At 67.7% G+C, this 16427-nt stretch overlaps 6 protein-coding genes across 9 annotated transcripts; 2 read left to right on the top strand and 4 right to left on the bottom strand.

The window, feature by feature from the left end:
• Nucleotides 1-161: 161 nt before the first annotated feature.
• LOC135579807 (peroxisomal leader peptide-processing protease-like) lies at nt 162-2321 on the bottom strand. The gene is made up of 4 exons (XM_065068064.1): nt 1163-2321; nt 951-1084; nt 683-868; nt 162-604 (listed from the first exon to the last, which is right to left on the bottom strand). Exons 1-4 carry the CDS (start codon nt 2203-2205, stop codon nt 393-395), a joined length of 1575 nt encoding a protein of 524 aa, XP_064924136.1. The 5' UTR covers nt 2206-2321; the 3' UTR covers nt 162-392.
• Nucleotides 2322-2674: 353 nt separating this feature from the next.
• LOC135579805 (testican-2-like) lies at nt 2675-7498 on the top strand. 2 transcript variants are annotated; one of them, XM_065068062.1, is made up of 9 exons: nt 2675-3247; nt 5331-5445; nt 5525-5627; nt 5712-5820; nt 5899-6018; nt 6106-6324; nt 6615-6677; nt 6798-6935; nt 7032-7498. In XM_065068062.1, exons 1-9 carry the CDS (start codon nt 3226-3228, stop codon nt 7175-7177), a joined length of 1035 nt encoding a protein of 344 aa, XP_064924134.1. In that variant the 5' UTR covers nt 2675-3225; the 3' UTR covers nt 7178-7498. The 2 variants fall into 2 exon arrangements, with proteins under 2 accessions (XP_064924134.1, XP_064924132.1); XM_065068060.1 differs by lacking the exon at nt 2675-3247 and adding an exon at nt 4372-4703.
• LOC135579806 (GTP-binding protein SAR1a-like) lies at nt 3350-5336 on the bottom strand. Its single transcript, XM_065068063.1, has 2 exons — nt 4896-5336; nt 3350-4372 (listed from the first exon to the last, which is right to left on the bottom strand). The coding sequence occupies exons 1-2, from the start codon at nt 5019-5021 to the stop codon at nt 4256-4258; spliced, it is 243 nt and encodes an 80-aa protein (XP_064924135.1). The 5' UTR covers nt 5022-5336; the 3' UTR covers nt 3350-4255.
• Nucleotides 7499-8420: 922 nt separating the features above from the next.
• Nucleotides 8421-10604, bottom strand: LOC135579803 (peroxisomal leader peptide-processing protease-like). 2 transcript variants are annotated; one of them, XM_065068056.1, is made up of 4 exons: nt 9422-10598; nt 9210-9343; nt 8942-9127; nt 8421-8863 (listed from the first exon to the last, which is right to left on the bottom strand). In XM_065068056.1, exons 1-4 carry the CDS (start codon nt 10462-10464, stop codon nt 8652-8654), a joined length of 1575 nt encoding a protein of 524 aa, XP_064924128.1. In that variant the 5' UTR covers nt 10465-10598; the 3' UTR covers nt 8421-8651. The 2 variants fall into 2 exon arrangements, with proteins under 2 accessions (XP_064924128.1, XP_064924129.1); XM_065068057.1 differs by lacking the exon at nt 8942-9127 and having other exon boundaries at nt 9422-10604.
• A 489-nt stretch (nt 10605-11093) lies between these two features.
• On the top strand, nt 11094-15916 carry LOC135579804 (testican-2-like). Of its 2 annotated transcripts, none has more exons than XM_065068059.1 (9): nt 11094-11642; nt 13749-13863; nt 13943-14045; nt 14130-14238; nt 14317-14436; nt 14524-14742; nt 15033-15095; nt 15216-15353; nt 15450-15916. In XM_065068059.1, exons 1-9 carry the CDS (start codon nt 11621-11623, stop codon nt 15593-15595), a joined length of 1035 nt encoding a protein of 344 aa, XP_064924131.1. In that variant the 5' UTR covers nt 11094-11620; the 3' UTR covers nt 15596-15916. The 2 variants fall into 2 exon arrangements, with proteins under 2 accessions (XP_064924131.1, XP_064924130.1); XM_065068058.1 differs by lacking the exon at nt 11094-11642 and adding an exon at nt 12784-13121.
• Nucleotides 11745-13754, bottom strand: LOC102092755 (GTP-binding protein SAR1a). Its single transcript, XM_005515866.2, has 2 exons — nt 13314-13754; nt 11745-12790 (listed from the first exon to the last, which is right to left on the bottom strand). The coding sequence occupies exons 1-2, from the start codon at nt 13437-13439 to the stop codon at nt 12674-12676; spliced, it is 243 nt and encodes an 80-aa protein (XP_005515923.2). The 5' UTR covers nt 13440-13754; the 3' UTR covers nt 11745-12673.
• Nucleotides 15917-16427: the final 511 nt, after the last annotated feature.

The following is a 16427-nucleotide window of genomic DNA, read 5'->3' as shown; positions in this document are numbered from 1 at the left end:
GTCCCCCCGAAATGTGTCCCCAGCCCCAAACTAACCCTCTCTCCGCTCCCCCAACCAAGACCCTGACCCAAAGCATCCCTTATAGGAACCCCCCCAATCCAACAACACCCCCACGCAGACCCCGGCCGCCCAGCCGCGCGGTATCGCAGAACACCAGCGCCTCAGCTCACAGTGTTTATGGCTCCAGGGAAAAGAAGACATAAAACAAGCCCCCAGCTCTCCCCCAATTTGGTGTCGGCAGCAGCCGGCAAAAGCACCACGGCGTGTCCCCCACCCCAGGACACCCACGCTCCGCCAGCCCCACGGGGGCCAGGCACTCGGCCGCGACACCACTGGGGCCAAAGAGGGGCCGTGGCAGCTCTGCCCCGGCACAAACCCCCGAGATGGGGGCGTCAGAGCTTGCTGGGGGGTCCCGGCTGCCGCTGGAGCCACCAAGCCGCCCGCACGCCCTCACCCGCCCGGTTGAGCTCGGCGAAGGCGTTGGGGTCCCTGGTGCATCGGTAGCGCGCGACGAGGGGCTGCAGGATGGTGATGGGGATGCAGAAGTTGAGGTGCGGGTAGGCGGTCCCCGCGCTGGTGTCCCGGGTGTTGCTGGCCACGATCCCTGGCGGCGAGAGGAGTGTCACAGTGTCCACCCGGGGGACACCCATGGGAACCCCCCACAGGAGACCCTCCAGCTTACCCAGGAGGCGTCCGCTGCGGGAGGAGACGAGGGGGCTGCCGCTGGAGCCCCCATGGACGGCGCAGGTGGTCTGCAGCATGACAGGGCGCCCGGCCACCGTCACCACAGCCGAGAGGACCCCCGCTGTCACCGAGGGGCCGCAGGCCCGCCCCAGCGCCCCGAAGCCCATCACGCTCACCTCCTCGCCTGGGGTGGGAAGGAGGCGGGAGGTGGGTGCGAGGGGGTGACCCTGACATCTCGGCACCCCATGTCCCCACGGGACGCTTACCTGGGAGGAAGGTGTGTGCTGGGCGCGGGGGGACAAAGCCCGGCACGCTGTCCTGCAGCTCCACCACGGCCACGTCGAAGGGAGAAGACTCCTCGGTGGCAAACACCAGGCGCCCGCTGAGGACAGTGGCGGCCCTAAGGACACGGCACAGGAGATGTCACAGCCAGGGGGACCTGAGGACAAGGCGAGGGGACACACGCAGCCACACTCACCGGCTGGGACCAGGCGCTGGTGTCACGCAGAGCGGGTCACCGGCCTCCACCACATGCCGGCAGGTGAGGAGCAGGCGGGGAGACAGCAGCACCCCCGACCCCCACGTCCCCCCACACTCCACCAGCGCCACCCAGCCCAGGGGGTCCTGCTCTCCTGCTGCCTGCACCGCGGCCACCCGCCCCGGCACTGGTGGCACCGCCACCCCGGCGGCGTCCAGGACACCGGCGCTGCTGCGCAGGATGGCAGCGAGGGAGCAGAGCAGGGTGAGCCCGACCCACTCGGCGCCTTTCCAGCAGAAGGAGGCGGCAATGACGGCCACCAAGCGGGAGCCGGTGGCAGACGGCAAGAAGGCACCGCCGCCCTCGGTGCCGGGCAGGCAGCGCGCGTCGGTGAGGAGCAGGGCGTTCTCCTCGCCAGCCATGTTGCTGACCACCCCTTTGCTCAGGGTGTTGAGGAAGAGGTCGGGGCAGAGGGCGCCGAAGGGGGAGCCGCAGGCCCGCAGCGCCTGGCCCTTGCGCAGGCACCCGGCGCTCGCCCGCGCCGTCCAGCCGCCCGCAGGGGTGTCCAGGCCGGGCACCCGCAGCCAGGCGAACCAGTGCAGGGCCCGCGGGTCGGCCCCCGCTGCCTCCCCGCCAAAGCGCCATTGCTCCGCCTGCCCGAACGCCTGCGCCAGCGCCTTCTGGAAGGTTCTGCAGGGCACCAGGGCCAGGAGCTGGGCTTCGTGCTGCTGCAAGGCACCGGCTGGGCTGCGCGATGCTGCTGGAGCGTCACGGCTGAGGGCTGGGACGCGGGTCCCCGCTGAGGGGTGCAGGACATGGAGGCGCAGGGAGGGCTGCAAGGCATCGGGCAGCAGGGCACGGGGCTGCGCCCAGGCGGCAGGGCCATCCCGCAGGAAGGCCGCAAAGCGGGCGCCGTGGCACAGCACCAGCCCGGGGCCGCGGCTCAGCACCACCCCGCTGCAGCTGCAGGGGCCAGCGCCCGGCTGGGGCGAACCGGGGGAGCCAGAGATGCTGACCACGCAGCACGTCTGCTCCTCCTCCATGGCGGCGGCCGCGGCGCGGGCTGCATGCGGGGCAGCCCCGGGAGCGAAGCAAAGCGGAGCAAAGCGAAGCAACGCAGCGCAAGGCAGCGCCGCGCCGCCCCCCGCGCCGCGCCGCCCCCCGCGCCGCGCCGCCCCCCGCGCCGCGCCGCCCCCCGCGCCGCGCCGCCCCCCGCGCCGCGCCGCCCCCCGCGCCGCGCCGCCCCCCGCGCCGCGCCGCCCCCCGCGCCGCGCCGCCCCCCGCGCCGCGCCGCCCCCCGCGCCGCGCCGCCCCCCGCGCCGCGCCGCCCCCCGCGCCGCGCCGCCCCCCGCGCCGCGCCGCCCCCCGCGCCGCGCCGCCCCCCGCGCCGCGCCGCCCCCCGCGCCGCGCCGCCGCCCTCGCTCATTGGCTAAAGCGGGGCCTTGCGCCCTCCCCATTGGCGGCGGCGGCGGGGCGGAGCGCGTAACGTGGCCGTTTTAGCGGCGCTTCCGCCGGCCCTCAGAGCGGCCGGGGCCGGGTGGGAACGGGTTCCTTCCCAGTTCCCGGTTCCCTCCGCTCCGCTTCCCCGCAGCCCGTTCACCCTCCCCCGGTGCAATAGCCAACGGGCCGGGTGCCGCTATCCCCACTTCCACCGCCCCAGCTCCCTTCCCGAATTGCAGGTTTGCCTCCCGCTTTCCGCAGGGGCGGGAAGGGCTGTTTCCAGGTTCGATGCCCGGCACTCGGGTTCCGGGTGAAGCAGTGTCCGGCCCGTCAGCTTGCTTGTCCACAACCTGGGGTACCAGCCCTTGCAGAGCTCCTCTTGGAGAGTTAAAACTCCCCAGAACTCCGCGAGTAAACAGGAGGCAGAATTTAAGCTGCCCCCACAGCCTCCTTGGTCAAGCAGCCCCTGCTGGCCCCCGAGGTGCGAGCTGTGCCTGGTTCCCAGCCCCGAGGTGAGGCCGCCACCCTGCCTCAGTTTCCCTCCCCAGCAGCCTTCCCCTCCTCCAGAGCATCGCTGGCTGCTAAAGGTGGTTTTAAGCCTTATAAATCGACATCGAGAATCGATGCGAAGAAGAGCCGGCAATGGTGAGTTCGTTCTTTCCGCTCACGCTGTGTTTTACCCCCAGGAGCAGCTACACCAGGCGCGTGTGCTCTGTTGCACCAGGTTAGACTGAGGACCGCCACCCCTTCAGAGGAGAAAAATGTCTTTATTTAACTGAAAACGAGCGCTAGACAGTAATGGAACTTCAGACAGCAAAGTCCGCCGAGTATAAAAGAAACTGGTTTAGTCTACATTAATAACCTCATGATACGCCAATGTCAAACGCTTCCATGCTACTACCACCAAACAGCTCCGTGGTTCTCGCTGTGACGGGCACAGCGGGAGGATTCGAGGCCCTTGGCCCGGCTGCAGGGGAACCGCGTCCAAACCGCTACCCCGGGCGTGCTGGCGGCTGCTTTTCTCCAGCTACAACAAATCCCCGTAAACCAAAGCAGCTCGGATTGCGCACGTCAGTCCCACGGGCACCCTCTTGGTCGTCGCTCAGCGTGACACAGCACAGCCACCCTCCAGCTCAGTTAAGCCCAAACGCTATGTTTATTGAGGACTTCTAATACCGTGATACCTTGGTTCAGTAATTGGTGAAATATCTAAATACCGTTAAATATATAACCAGACTCCGGACTAAACAAGATGAACGTTAAACTAAAAAGTTAGAAGGGACGCTGTTTACATTAACACTTTCTTTAAAAAATATAATTGTTTTTTCTTAAGTCAATTAACCACAGTGGTGAGACGTGCTCTCTTTTTCAGCCGTTACAGTGCAGCGTGCAGAGTTTTCCTTCCCGGATCACACCAGCCCCGCTGTAACCGAACTGAAAGGGACAACGTGCACCCGTGTGCAGGACGGTGCTGTCTCCCCATCGCGTGGAAAAGAGTCGTGTGTCACCACTGTGCCACAGGGCAGCCGAAAACCAGGAGTCTCTTGGTCAAAGCCGGTGACGCGGTTGGAAAACCTTCCGCGTTCGAATAGAAAAGTCCGTGTGAAGAGGATCAGTCCAGAGGAGCCACACTCGCGTGTCTGTCCCGAGTTATCAGCCAATGTACTGCGATAGCCAGCGGAAGCCTTCGCCGTAGCCTTGCCTCTTGAGCACGCTGCACATGAACACCTCCATGGGACGCGCGTTCAGGTCTTTCAGTGGCACGTTTCCCTGCGGAAATCCAAAAAAGGGGTCAGAACCGCAGCCCTGCCGCCCTCGGGGAAGCGGGAAATCCCGCTCCCGTGGGACTTTCGGAGCCAGCAGTTAGAAACACCAAACCAAACCATTTCCGAGGCAGAAAGCAATCGTCACGGTGCAGATAAGACAGTGCCAAGAGCAGCCTCGGGCTGTTATACTACCCTCACCCAGCGCTGCTGATCAGTTCTCTCTAAATGTCGTGTTTTTAAACCGTGAAAACATGGAAATGCAGAGTAATGAAGCCAGAAGAGCACGACGATGTTAAAACACCAGCTTGACACCTCATGCCCTCATCGTTATAGAGGTACCATACTTTGCACAATTCTGGAAGTTTTAACACTTGCCCATGGGCGTTATTGTTATGATTAAAGACTCAGCTTCATCAGTATTGTGGACAAACTCACAGTAACAACCTCAGTTAGTTTCTGGGTGGAGCAACAAACCCCACGAGCCCTCCCTTGCCGGTGGACGCCCCACGGTTTGGATGCCTCCCTACCTTTCCTGTGGTCTGTCCGTAAAGCCCAAAGATCTCCCGCAGCTTCTCCTCGCTGATGGCCTCGGGCCTGTCGATTTTGTTACCCAAAATAAGGATTGGCACGTTGGATATTGTTTCATCTGTCATTGGCGCCTGCGAGCAAAACACAGTGATCAAGCAGAGGCAGAACAAACGTTCATAATTTGAGAGACTCTCAAAGTGTGCTGTGGGGGGGACACTTTCTGCCTGCTCCCCCCTTGGGTTATTTCCTTCCGGCGGGAGCGGTGCCGGGGCCGGTGTGTGCTGGGAAGCGGCAGCTGGTGCCGTGGCGGCTGCCCAGCTGCAGCCTCAATGGTGCTTTGTGTTGGGCCGGCCCGCGGCCAGCGCTGCCGGGGCTCCCCTGGGGGGGGTCTCCCCTGCACCCCCACCTGCCCCATCCCCTCTCTGCCCCCCCAGCCCTGGACACCACCAAGGACCCCTGCCAGAAGGTGAAGTGCAGCCGGCACAAGGTGTGTGTGGCGCAGGGCTACCAGCGCGCCATGTGCATCAGCCGCAAGAAGCTGGAGCACAGGTAGGAGGGTGGCGGACACGGGGCTGAGCAGTGGAGATGGGGCTCAGCATTGCACTCCCGCACCTCTCATCCCGCGCAGGATCAAGCTGCCGGGCGCCAAGGGCCACGGGGGCTGCAAGCCCTGCCATGCCGCCCCGCTCGCCGCTGTCTGCGGCTCTGACGGCCACACTTACAGCTCGGCGGTAAGGATGGTGGCAGCTCGCCACGGGGAGGGGGACACCGTGCCGTGTCCCCTCTCTGGCTGACGTCCCGCTGCCGCCCCGCAGTGCAAGCTGGAGCAGCAGGCGTGCCTGGCCAGCAAGCAGCTGACGGTGCGGTGCGAGGGGCAGTGCCCCTGCCCAACCCCGCACGCTCCCACCGGCGATGGCAAGCAAGGTGAGTGGGACAGGGGACACCAGGGGGGTGTCCCTGCGCCCTGCCCAGCCTGACGCCACCCCCTTGGACTCCCCCCAGAGCCGTGCACCGGGCAGGACCTGGCCGACCTGGGTGACCGCCTGCGCGACTGGTTCCAGCTCCTGCGGGAGAATGCCAAGCAGAACGGCTCCGGCGGCCTCCCCGCCAGCCCTGCCACCGGTAAGAGCCCCCTGCTATGCGGGGAGGGGACACGGGGGGCTGTTCCCGGGGGAGCCAGGAAGCCACGGGTCACATCCTGCCCCGCAGCGCTGGAGAGGAGCGTGGCGGCCAGCTGCAAGGAGGCAGTGGGGTGGATGTTCGCCCGGCTGGACACCAGCGGGGATCTGTTCCTGGAGGCGGCCGAGCTGGCCGCCATCAACCTGGATAAGTACGAAGTTTGCATCCGCTCCTTCTTCAACTCCTGCGACACCTCCAGGGACGGCCGCGTCTCCGCGCCCGAGTGGTGCTTCTGCTTCTGGAGGGAAAGTGCGTCATGCCGGGGCAGGGGGTGCATGGGTGGGGTGGGGGGTTTGCTGTGGGAATGGGAGCGTAGGCTGTGGGGTCGGGGGGATGCACACAGCAGGGTTGTGGGGACGCATGCCACGGGATTGGGGGGGATGCACGCTGTGGGGCCGGGGGGCTGCACACTGGGCGGGCAGGGGGTGTGTAGGCTCTGGGGTCATGGGGATGCGTGATGCAGGGTCTGGGGGTTGCACACCATGTTTTGCGGGGGGGCTGCACGCGCACCCTAAGAGCGGCGTGTGGGGGTGCTGCAGAGCCGCCCTGCCCCAGGGAGCTGGAGAAGATTCAGATCCAAGAAGCAGCCAAAATGAAGCCGGGTGAGTTGGGGCTCCGGGGCCCCTGTTCCCCGGTCGGGCAGGGGAGGGACAGGGAGCTCTGTGGGGGGCTCTTCTTGCGCTGCACGTGTTTTGGGGGGGGGGGTCATCGCTTCCCTGCAGGCACCTTCATCCCCAGCTGCAATGAGGACGGGTACTACCGGCGGGCGCAGTGCGAGCCAGGCGGCGGGGAGTGCTGGTGCGTGGACCAGCACGGGGCCGAGCTGACGGGCACCCGCGGCCACGGCAGCCCCGACTGCGGTGAGCGCCGGCGGGCAGCCGGGGGGCGTCCCCCGCCCGGGGAGAGGGCTGCAGCGCCGGGAACGGGGCCTGAGCCCCTGCCCCTCGCTCCCGCAGAGGAGGCGGCAGGGTTTTCGGGCGACTTTGGGAGCAGCGTGGGCTGGGAGGACGAGGAGGAGAAGGAGCCAGAAGAGGCGGGCGAGGAAGGCGAGGAAGAGGAGGGTGAAGCAGGCGAGGGCGACGACGGCGGCTACATCTGGTAGAGGAGCAGGAAAGCCCGGCGAGCGGCACGGCCGGGTGGCAGCCCCCCAACCGGGGGTCCCTGTGACCCCCCCACTGCCGGAGGGGCATGGGGTGGGTGTGTGTCCCCCATCCCGGCCCCGTGTGGGACGGGGTGTCGGGGGGCTCGCCCGAGGAGGGGTGAGCAGGGTGGGGGGCCCACACTTGTGCGAATTTGAGCTTTTTTTTGTTGTTTTGGGGTAGAGCCCCGTAGGCCTAGTGTGCTGCGGCGTGGTCTTCAACCGGGCAGGCGGAGCTAATAAAAGTGGGAAAAACATTAAAAACAAAGAAAACCCCATAGAGAAGCTGTCCCCCCGCCCCCCGCAATGCTCCCCGTGCTGTGCCGCCCCCTTGCGCCGCGCCGCCCCCTTGCGACGCGCCGCGCCGCCCCCTTGCGACGCGCCGCGCCGCCCCCTTGCGACGCGCCGCGCCGCCCCCTTGCGACGCGCCGCGCCGCCCCCTTGCGACGCGCCGCGCCGCCCCCTTGCGACGCGCCGCGCCGCCCCCTTGCGACGCGCCGCGTCGTCCCCTTGCGACGCGCCGCGCCGCCCCCTTGCGACGCGCCGCGCCGCGCCGCCCCCTTGCGACGCGCCGCGTCGTCCCCTTGCGACGCGCCGCGCCGCGCCGCCCCCTTGCGACGCGCCGCGCCGCGCCGCCCCCTTGCGACGCGCCGCGCCGCCCCCTTGCGACGCGCCGCGTCGTCCCCTTGCGACGCGCCGCGCCGCGCCGCCCCCTTGCCACGCGCCGCGCCGCGCCGCCCCCTTGCGACGCGCCGCGCCGCCCCCTTGCGACGCGCCGCGCCGCGCCGCCCCCTTGCCACGCGCCGCGTCGTCCCCTTGCGACGCGCCGCGCCGCGCCGCCCCCTTGCGACGCGCCGCGTCGCCCCCTTGCGACGCGCCGCCCTCGCTCATTGGCTAAAGCGGGGCCTTGCGCCCTCCCCATTGGCGGCGGCGGCGGGGCGGAGCGCGTAACGTGGCCGTTTTAGCGGCGCTTCCGCCGGCCTTCAGAGCGACCGGGGCCGGGTGGGAACGGGTTCCTTCCCAGTTCCCGGACCCAGTTCCATAGGGTCCCCCCGAAATGTGTCCCCAGCCCCAAACTAACCCTCTCTCCGCTCCCCCAACCAAGACCCTGACCCAAAGCATCCCTTATAGGAAGCCCCCCAATCCAACAACACCCCCACGCAGACCCCGGCCGCCCAGCCGCGCGGTATCGCAGAACACCAGCGCCTCAGCTCACAGTGTTTATGGCTCCAGGGAAAAGAAGACATAAAACAAGCCCCCAGCTCTCCCCCAATTTGGTGTCGGCAGCAGCCGGCAAAAGCACCACGGCGTGTCCCCCACCCCAGGACACCCACGCTCCGCCAGCCCCACGGGGGCCAGGCACGCGGCCGCGACACCACTGGGGCCAAAGAGGGGCCGTGGCAGCTCTGCCCCGGCACAAACCCCCGAGATGGGCGCGTCAGAGCTTGCTGGGGGGTCCCGGCTGCCGCTGGAGCCACCAAGCCGCCTGCACGCCCTCACCCGCCCGGTTGAGCTCGGCGAAGGCGTTGGGGTCCCTGGTGCATCGGTAGCGCGCGACGAGGGGCTGCAGGATGGTGATGGGGATGCAGAAGTTGAGGTGCGGGTAGGTGGTCCCCGCGCTGGTGTCCCGGGTGTTGCTGGCCACGATCCCTGGCGGCGAGAGGAGTGTCACAGTGTCCACCCGGGGGACACCCATGGGAACCCCCCACAGGAGACCCTCCAGCTTACCCAGGAGGCGTCCGCTGCGGGAGGAGACGAGGGGGCTGCCGCTGGAGCCCCCATGGACGGCGCAGGTGGTCTGCAGCATGACAGGGCGCCCGGCCACCGTCACCACAGCCGAGAGGACCCCCGCTGTCACCGAGGGGCCGCAGGCCCGCCCCAGCGCCCCGAAGCCCATCACGCTCACCTCCTCGCCTGGGGTGGGAAGGAGGCGGGAGGTGGGTGCGAGGGGGTGACCCTGACATCTCGGCACCCCATGTCCCCACGGGACGCTTACCTGGGAGGAAGGTGTGTGCTGGGCGCGGGGGGACAAAGCCCGGCACGCTGTCCTGCAGCTCCACCACGGCCACGTCGAAGGGAGAAGACTCCTCGGTGGCAAACACCAGGCGCCCGCTGAGGACAGTGGCGGCCCTAAGGACACGGCACAGGAGATGTCACAGCCAGGGGGACCTGAGGACAAGGCGAGGGGACACACGCAGCCACACTCACCGGCTGGGACCAGGCGCTGGTGTCACGCAGAGCGGGTCACCGGCCTCCACCACATGCCGGCAGGTGAGGAGCAGGCGGGGAGACAGCAGCACCCCCGACCCCCACGTCCCCCCACACTCCACCAGCGCCACCCAGCCCAGGGGGTCCTGCTCTCCTGCTGCCTGCGCCGCGGCCACCCGCCCCGGCACTGGTGGCACCGCCACCCCGGCGGCGTCCAGGACACCGGCGCTGCTGCGCAGGATGGCAGCGAGGGAGCAGAGCAGGGTGAGCCCGACCCACTCGGCGCCTTTCCAGCAGAAGGAGGCGGCAATGACGGCCACCAAGCGGGAGCCGGTGGCAGACGGCAAGAAGGCACCGCCGCCCTCGGTGCCGGGCAGGCAGCGCGCGTCGGTGAGGAGCAGGGCGTTCTCCTCGCCAGCCATGTTGCTGACCACCCCTTTGCTCAGGGTGTTGAGGAAGAGGTCGGGGCAGAGGGCGCCGAAGGGGGAGCCGCAGGCCCGCAGCGCCTGGCCCTTGCGCAGGCACCCGGCGCTCGCCCGCGCCGTCCAGCCGCCCGCAGGGGTGTCCAGGCCGGGCACCCGCAGCCAGGCGAACCAGTGCAGGGCCCGCGGGTCGGCCCCCGCTGCCTCCCCGCCAAAGCGCCATTGCTCCGCCTGCCCGAACGCCTGCGCCAGCGCCTTCTGGAAGGTTCTGCAGGGCACCAGGGCCAGGAGCTGGGCTTCGTGCTGCTGCAAGGCACCGGCTGGGCTGCGCGATGCTGCTGGAGCGTCACGGCTGAGGGCTGGGACGCGGGTCCCCGCTGAGGGGTGCAGGACATGGAGGCGCAGGGAGGGCTGCAAGGCATCGGGCAGCAGGGCACGGGGCTGCGCCCAGGCGGCAGGGCCATCCCGCAGGAAGGCCGCAAAGCGGGCGCCGTGGCACAGCACCAGCCCGGGGCCGCGGCTCAGCACCACCCCGCTGCAGCTGCAGGGGCCAGCGCCCGGCTGGGGCGAACCGGGGGAGCCAGAGATGCTGACCACGCAGCACGTCTGCTCCTCCTCCATGGCGGCGGCCGCGGCGCGGGCTGCATGCGGGGCAGCCCCGGGAGCGGAGCAAAGCGGAGCAAAGCGAAGCAAAGCGGAGCAAAGCGAAGCAACGCAGCGCAAGGCAGCGCCGCGCCGCCCCCCGCGCCGCGCCGCCCCCCGCGCCGCGCCGCCCCCCGCGCCGCGCCGCCCCCCGCGCCGCGCCGCCCCCCGCGCCGCGCCGCCCCCCGCGCCGCGCCGCCCCCCGCGCCGCGCCGCCCCCCGCGCCGCGCCGCCCCCCGCGCCGCGCCGCCCCCCGCGCCGCGCCGCCCCCCGCGCCGCGCCGCCCCCCGCGCCGCGCCGCCCCCCGCGCCGCGCCGCCCCCCGCGCCGCGCCGCCCCCCGCGCCGCGCCGCCCCCCGCGCCGCGCCGCCCCCCGCGCCGCGCCGCCCCCCGCGCCGCGCCGCCCCCCGCGCCGCGCCGCCCCCCGCGCCGCGCCGCCCCCCGCGCCGCGCCGCCCCCCGCGCCGCGCCGCCCCCCGCGCCGCGCCGCCCTCGCTCATTGGCTAAAGCGGGGCCTTGCGCCCTCCCCATTGGCGGCGGCGGCGGGGCGGAGCGCGTAACGTGGCCGTTTTAGCGGCGCTTCCGCCGGCCCTCAGAGCGACCGGGGCCGGGTGGGAACGGGTTTCTTCCCAGTTCCCGGTTCCCTCCGCTCCGCTTCCCCGCAGCCCGTTCACCCTCCCCCGGTGCAATAGCCAACGGGCCGGGTGCCGCTATCCCCACTTCCACCGCCCCAGCTCCCTTCCCGAATTGCAGGTTTGCCTCCCGCTTTCCGCAGGGGCGGGAAGGGCTGTTTCCAGGTTCGATGCCCGGCACTCGGGTTCCGGGTGAAGCAGTGTCCGGCCCGTCAGCTTGCTTGTCCACAACCTGGGGTACCAGCCCTTGCAGAGCTCCTCTTGGAGAGTTAAAACTCCCCAGAACTCCGCGAGTAAACAGGAGGCAGAATTTAAGCTGCCCCCACAGCCTCCTTGGTCAAGCAGCCCCTGCTGGCCCCCGAGGTGCGAGCTGTGCCTGGTTCCCAGCCCCGAGGTGAGGCCGCCACCCTGCCTCAGTTTCCCTCCCCAGCAGCCTTCCCCTCCTCCAGAGCATCGCTGGCTGCTAAAGGTGGTTTTAAGCCTTATAAATCGACATCGAGAATCGATGCGAAGAAGAGCCGGCAATGGTGAGTTCGTTCTTTCCGCTCACGCTGTGTTTTACCCCCAGGAGCAGCTACACCAGGCGCGTGTGCTCTGTTGCACCAGGTTAGACTGAGGACCGCCACCCCTTCAGAGGAGAAAAATGTCTTTATTTAACTGAAAACGAGCGCTAGACAGTAATGGAACTTCAGACAGCAAAGTCCGCCGAGTATAAAAGAAACTGGTTTAGTCTACATTAATAACCTCATGATACGCCAATGTCAAACGCTTCCATGCTACTACCACCAAACAGCTCCGTGGTTCTCGCTGTGACGGGCACAGCGGGAGGATTCGAGGCCCTTGGCCCGGCTGCAGGGGAACCGCGTCCAAACCGCTACCCCGGGCGTGCTGGCGGCTGCTTTTCTCCAGCTACAACAAATCCCCGTAAACCAAAGCAGCTCGGATTGCGCACGTCAGTCCCACGGGCACCCTCTTGGTCGTCGCTCAGCGTGACACAGCACAGCCACCCTCCAGCTCAGTTAAGCCCAAACGCTATGTTTATTGAGGACTTCTAATACCGTGATACCTTGGTTCAGTAATTGGTGAAATATCTAAATACCGTTAAATATGGTTTTTTTTTTTTAAAAAAACCCTAACCAGACTCCGGACTAAACAAGATGAACGTTAAACTAAAAAGTTAGAAGGGACGCTGTTTACATTAACACTTTCTTTAAAAAATATAATTGTTTTTTCTTAAGTCAATTAACCACAGTGGTGAGACGTGCTCTCTTTTTCAGCCGTTACAGTGCAGCGTGCAGAGTTTTCCTTCCCGGATCACACCAGCCCCGCTGTAACCGAACTGAAAGGGACAACGTGCACCCCTGTGCAGGACGGTGCTGTCTCCCCATCGCGTGGAAAAGAGTCGTGTGTCACCACTGTGCCACAGGGCAGCCGAAAACCAGGAGTCTCTTGGTCAAAGCCGGTGACGCGGTTGGAAAACCTTCCGCGTTCGAATAGAAAAGTCCGTGTGAAGAGGATCAGTCCAGAGGAGCCACACTCGCGTGTCTGTCCCGAGTTATCAGTCAATGTACTGCGATAGCCAGCGGAAGCCTTCGCCGTAGCCTTGCCTCTTGAGCACGCTGCACATGAACACCTCCATGGGACGCGCGTTCAGGTCTTTCAGTGGCACGTTTCCCTGCGGAAATCCAAAAAAGGGGTCAGAACCGCAGCCCTGCCGCCCTCGGGGAAGCGGGAAATCCCGCTCCCGTGGGACTTTCGGAGCCAGCAGTTAGAAACACCAAACCAAACCATTTCCGAGGCAGAAAGCAATCGTCACGGTGCAGATAAGACAGTGCCAAGAGCAGCCTCGGGCTGTTATACTACCCTCACCCAGCGCTGCTGATCAGTTCTCTCTAAATGTCGTGTTTTTAAACCGTGAAAACATGGAAATGCAGAGTAATGAAGCCAGAAGAGCACGACGATGTTAAAACACCAGCTTGACACCTCATGCCCTCATCGTTATAGAGGTACCATACTTTGCACAATTCTGGAAGTTTTAACACTTGCCCATGGGCGTTATTGTTATGATTAAAGACTCAGCTTCATCAGTATTGTGGACAAACTCACAGTAACAACCTCAGTTAGTTTCTGGATGGAGCAACAAACCCCACGAGCCCTCCCTTGCCGGTGGACGCCCCACGGTTTGGATGCCTCCCTACCTTTCCTGTGGTCTGTCCGTAAAGCCCAAAGATCTCCCGCAGCTTCTCCTCGCTGATGGCCTCGGGCCTGTCGATTTTGTTACCCAAAATAAGGATTGGCACGTTGGATATTGTTTCATCTGTCATTGGCGCCTGCGAGCAAAACACAGTGATCAAGCAGAGGCAGAACAAACGTTCATAATTTGAGAGACTCTCAAAGTGTGCTGTGGGGGGGACACTTTCTGCCTGCTCCCCCCTTGGGTTATTTCCTTCCGGCGGGAGCGGTGCCGGGGCCGGTGTGTGCTGGGAAGCGGCAGCTGGTGCCGTGGCGGCTGCCCAGCTGCAGCCTCAATGGTGCTTTGTGTTGGGCCGGCCCGCGGCCAGCGCTGCCGGGGCTCCCCTGGGGGGGGTCTCCCCTGCACCCCCACCTGCCCCATCCCCTCTCTGCCCCCCCAGCCCTGGACACCACCAAGGACCCCTGCCAGAAGGTGAAGTGCAGCCGGCACAAGGTGTGTGTGGCGCAGGGCTACCAGCGCGCCATGTGCATCAGCCGCAAGAAGCTGGAGCACAGGTAGGAGGGTGGCGGACACGGGGCTGAGCAGTGGAGATGGGGCTCAGCATTGCACTCCCGCACCTCTCATCCCGCGCAGGATCAAGCTGCCGGGCGCCAAGGGCCACGGGGGCTGCAAGCCCTGCCATGCCGCCCCGCTCGCCGCTGTCTGCGGCTCTGACGGCCACACTTACAGCTCGGCGGTAAGGATGGTGGCAGCTCGCCACGGGGAGGGGGACACCGTGCCGTGTCCCCTCTCTGGCTGACGTCCCGCTGCCGCCCCGCAGTGCAAGCTGGAGCAGCAGGCGTGCCTGGCCAGCAAGCAGCTGACGGTGCGGTGCGAGGGGCAGTGCCCCTGCCCAACCCCGCACGCTCCCACCGGCGATGGCAAGCAAGGTGAGTGGGACAGGGGACACCAGGGGGGTGTCCCTGCGCCCTGCCCAGCCTGACGCCACCCCCTTGGACTCCCCCCAGAGCCGTGCACCGGGCAGGACCTGGCCGACCTGGGTGACCGCCTGCGCGACTGGTTCCAGCTCCTGCGGGAGAATGCCAAGCAGAACGGCTCCGGCGGCCTCCCCGCCAGCCCTGCCACCGGTAAGAGCCCCCTGCTATGCGGGGAGGGGACACGGGGGGCTGTTCCCGGGGGAGCCAGGAAGCCACGGGTCACATCCTGCCCCGCAGCGCTGGAGAGGAGCGTGGCGGCCAGCTGCAAGGAGGCAGTGGGGTGGATGTTCGCCCGGCTGGACACCAGCGGGGATCTGTTCCTGGAGGCGGCCGAGCTGGCCGCCATCAACCTGGATAAGTACGAAGTTTGCATCCGCTCCTTCTTCAACTCCTGCGACACCTCCAGGGACGGCCGCGTCTCCGCGCCCGAGTGGTGCTTCTGCTTCTGGAGGGAAAGTGCGTCATGCCGGGGCAGGGGGTGCATGGGTGGGGTGGGGGGTTTGCTGTGGGAATGGGAGCGTAGGCTGTGGGGTCGGGGGGATGCACACAGCAGGGTTGTGGGGACGCATGCCACGGGATTGGGGGGGATGCACGCTGTGGGGCCGGGGGGCTGCACACTGGGCGGGCAGGGGGTGTGTAGGCTCTGGGGTCATGGGGATGCGTGATGCAGGGTCTGGGGGTTGCACACCATGTTTTGCGGGGGGGCTGCACGCGCACCCTAAGAGCGGCGTGTGGGGGTGCTGCAGAGCCGCCCTGCCCCAGGGAGCTGGAGAAGATTCAGATCCAAGAAGCAGCCAAAATGAAGCCGGGTGAGTTGGGGCTCCGGGGCCCCTGTTCCCCGGTCGGGCAGGGGAGGGACAGGGAGCTCTGTGGGGGGCTCTTCTTGCGCTGCACGTGTTTTGGGGGGGGGGGTCATCGCTTCCCTGCAGGCACCTTCATCCCCAGCTGCGATGAGGACGGGTACTACCGGCGGGCGCAGTGCGAGCCAGGCGGCGGGGAGTGCTGGTGCGTGGACCAGCACGGGGCCGAGCTGACGGGCACCCGCGGCCACGGCAGCCCCGACTGCGGTGAGCGCCGGCGGGCAGCCGGGGGGCGTCCCCCGCCCGGGGAGAGGGCTGCAGCGCCGGGAACGGGGCCTGAGCCCCTGCCCCTCGCTCCCGCAGAGGAGGCGGCAGGGTTTTCGGGCGACTTTGGGAGCAGCGTGGGCTGGGAGGACGAGGAGGAGAAGGAGCCAGAAGAGGCGGGCGAGGAAGGCGAGGAAGAGGAGGGTGAAGCAGGCGAGGGCGACGACGGCGGCTACATCTGGTAGAGGAGCAGGAAAGCCCGGCGAGCGGCACGGCCGGGTGGCAGCCCCCCAACCGGGGGTCCCTGTGACCCCCCCACTGCCGGAGGGGCATGGGGTGGGTGTGTGTCCCCCATCCCGGCCCCGTGTGGGACGGGGTGTCGGGGGGCTCGCCCGAGGAGGGGTGAGCAGGGTGGGGGGCCCACACTTGTGCGAATTTGAGCTTTTTTTTGTTGTTTTGGGGTAGAGCCCCGTAGGCCTAGTGTGCTGCGGCGTGGTCTTCAACCGGGCAGGCGGAGCTAATAAAAGTGGGAAAAACATTAAAAACAAAGAAAACCCCATAGAGAAGCTGTCCCCCCGCCCCCCGCAATGCTCCCCGTGCTGTGCCGCCCCCTTGCGCCGCGCCGCCCCCTTGCGACGCGCCGCGCCGCCCCCTTGCGACGCGCCGCGCCGCCCCCTTGCGACGCGCCGCGCCGCCCCCTTGCGACGCGCCGCGCCGCCCCCTTGCGACGCGCCGCGCCGCCCCCTTGCGACGCGCCGCGCCGCCCCCTTGCGACGCGCCGCGCCGCCCCCTTGCGACGCGCCGCGCCGCCCCCTTGCGACGCGCCGCGCCGCGCCGCCCCCTTGCGACGCGCCGCGTCGTCCCCTTGCGACGCGCCGCGCCGCGCCGCCCCCTTGCGACGCGCCGCGCCGCGCCGCCCCCTTGCGACGCGCCGCGCCGCCCCCTTGCGACGCGCCGCGTCGTCCCCTTGCGACGCGCCGCGCCGCGCCGCCCCCTTGCCACGCGCCGCGCCGCGCCGCCCCCTTGCGACGCGCCGCGCCGCCCCCTTGCGACGCGCCGCGCCGCGCCGCCCCCTTG

The sequence above is a fragment of the Columba livia genome, chromosome 6 (assembly GCF_036013475.1).
Source record: "Columba livia isolate bColLiv1 breed racing homer chromosome 6, bColLiv1.pat.W.v2, whole genome shotgun sequence".
Lineage (NCBI taxonomy): Eukaryota > Metazoa > Chordata > Aves > Columbiformes > Columbidae > Columba > Columba livia.
The sequence above is the reverse complement of the archived record's forward strand: the minus strand, read 5'-3'. Positions and strand labels throughout refer to the sequence as shown.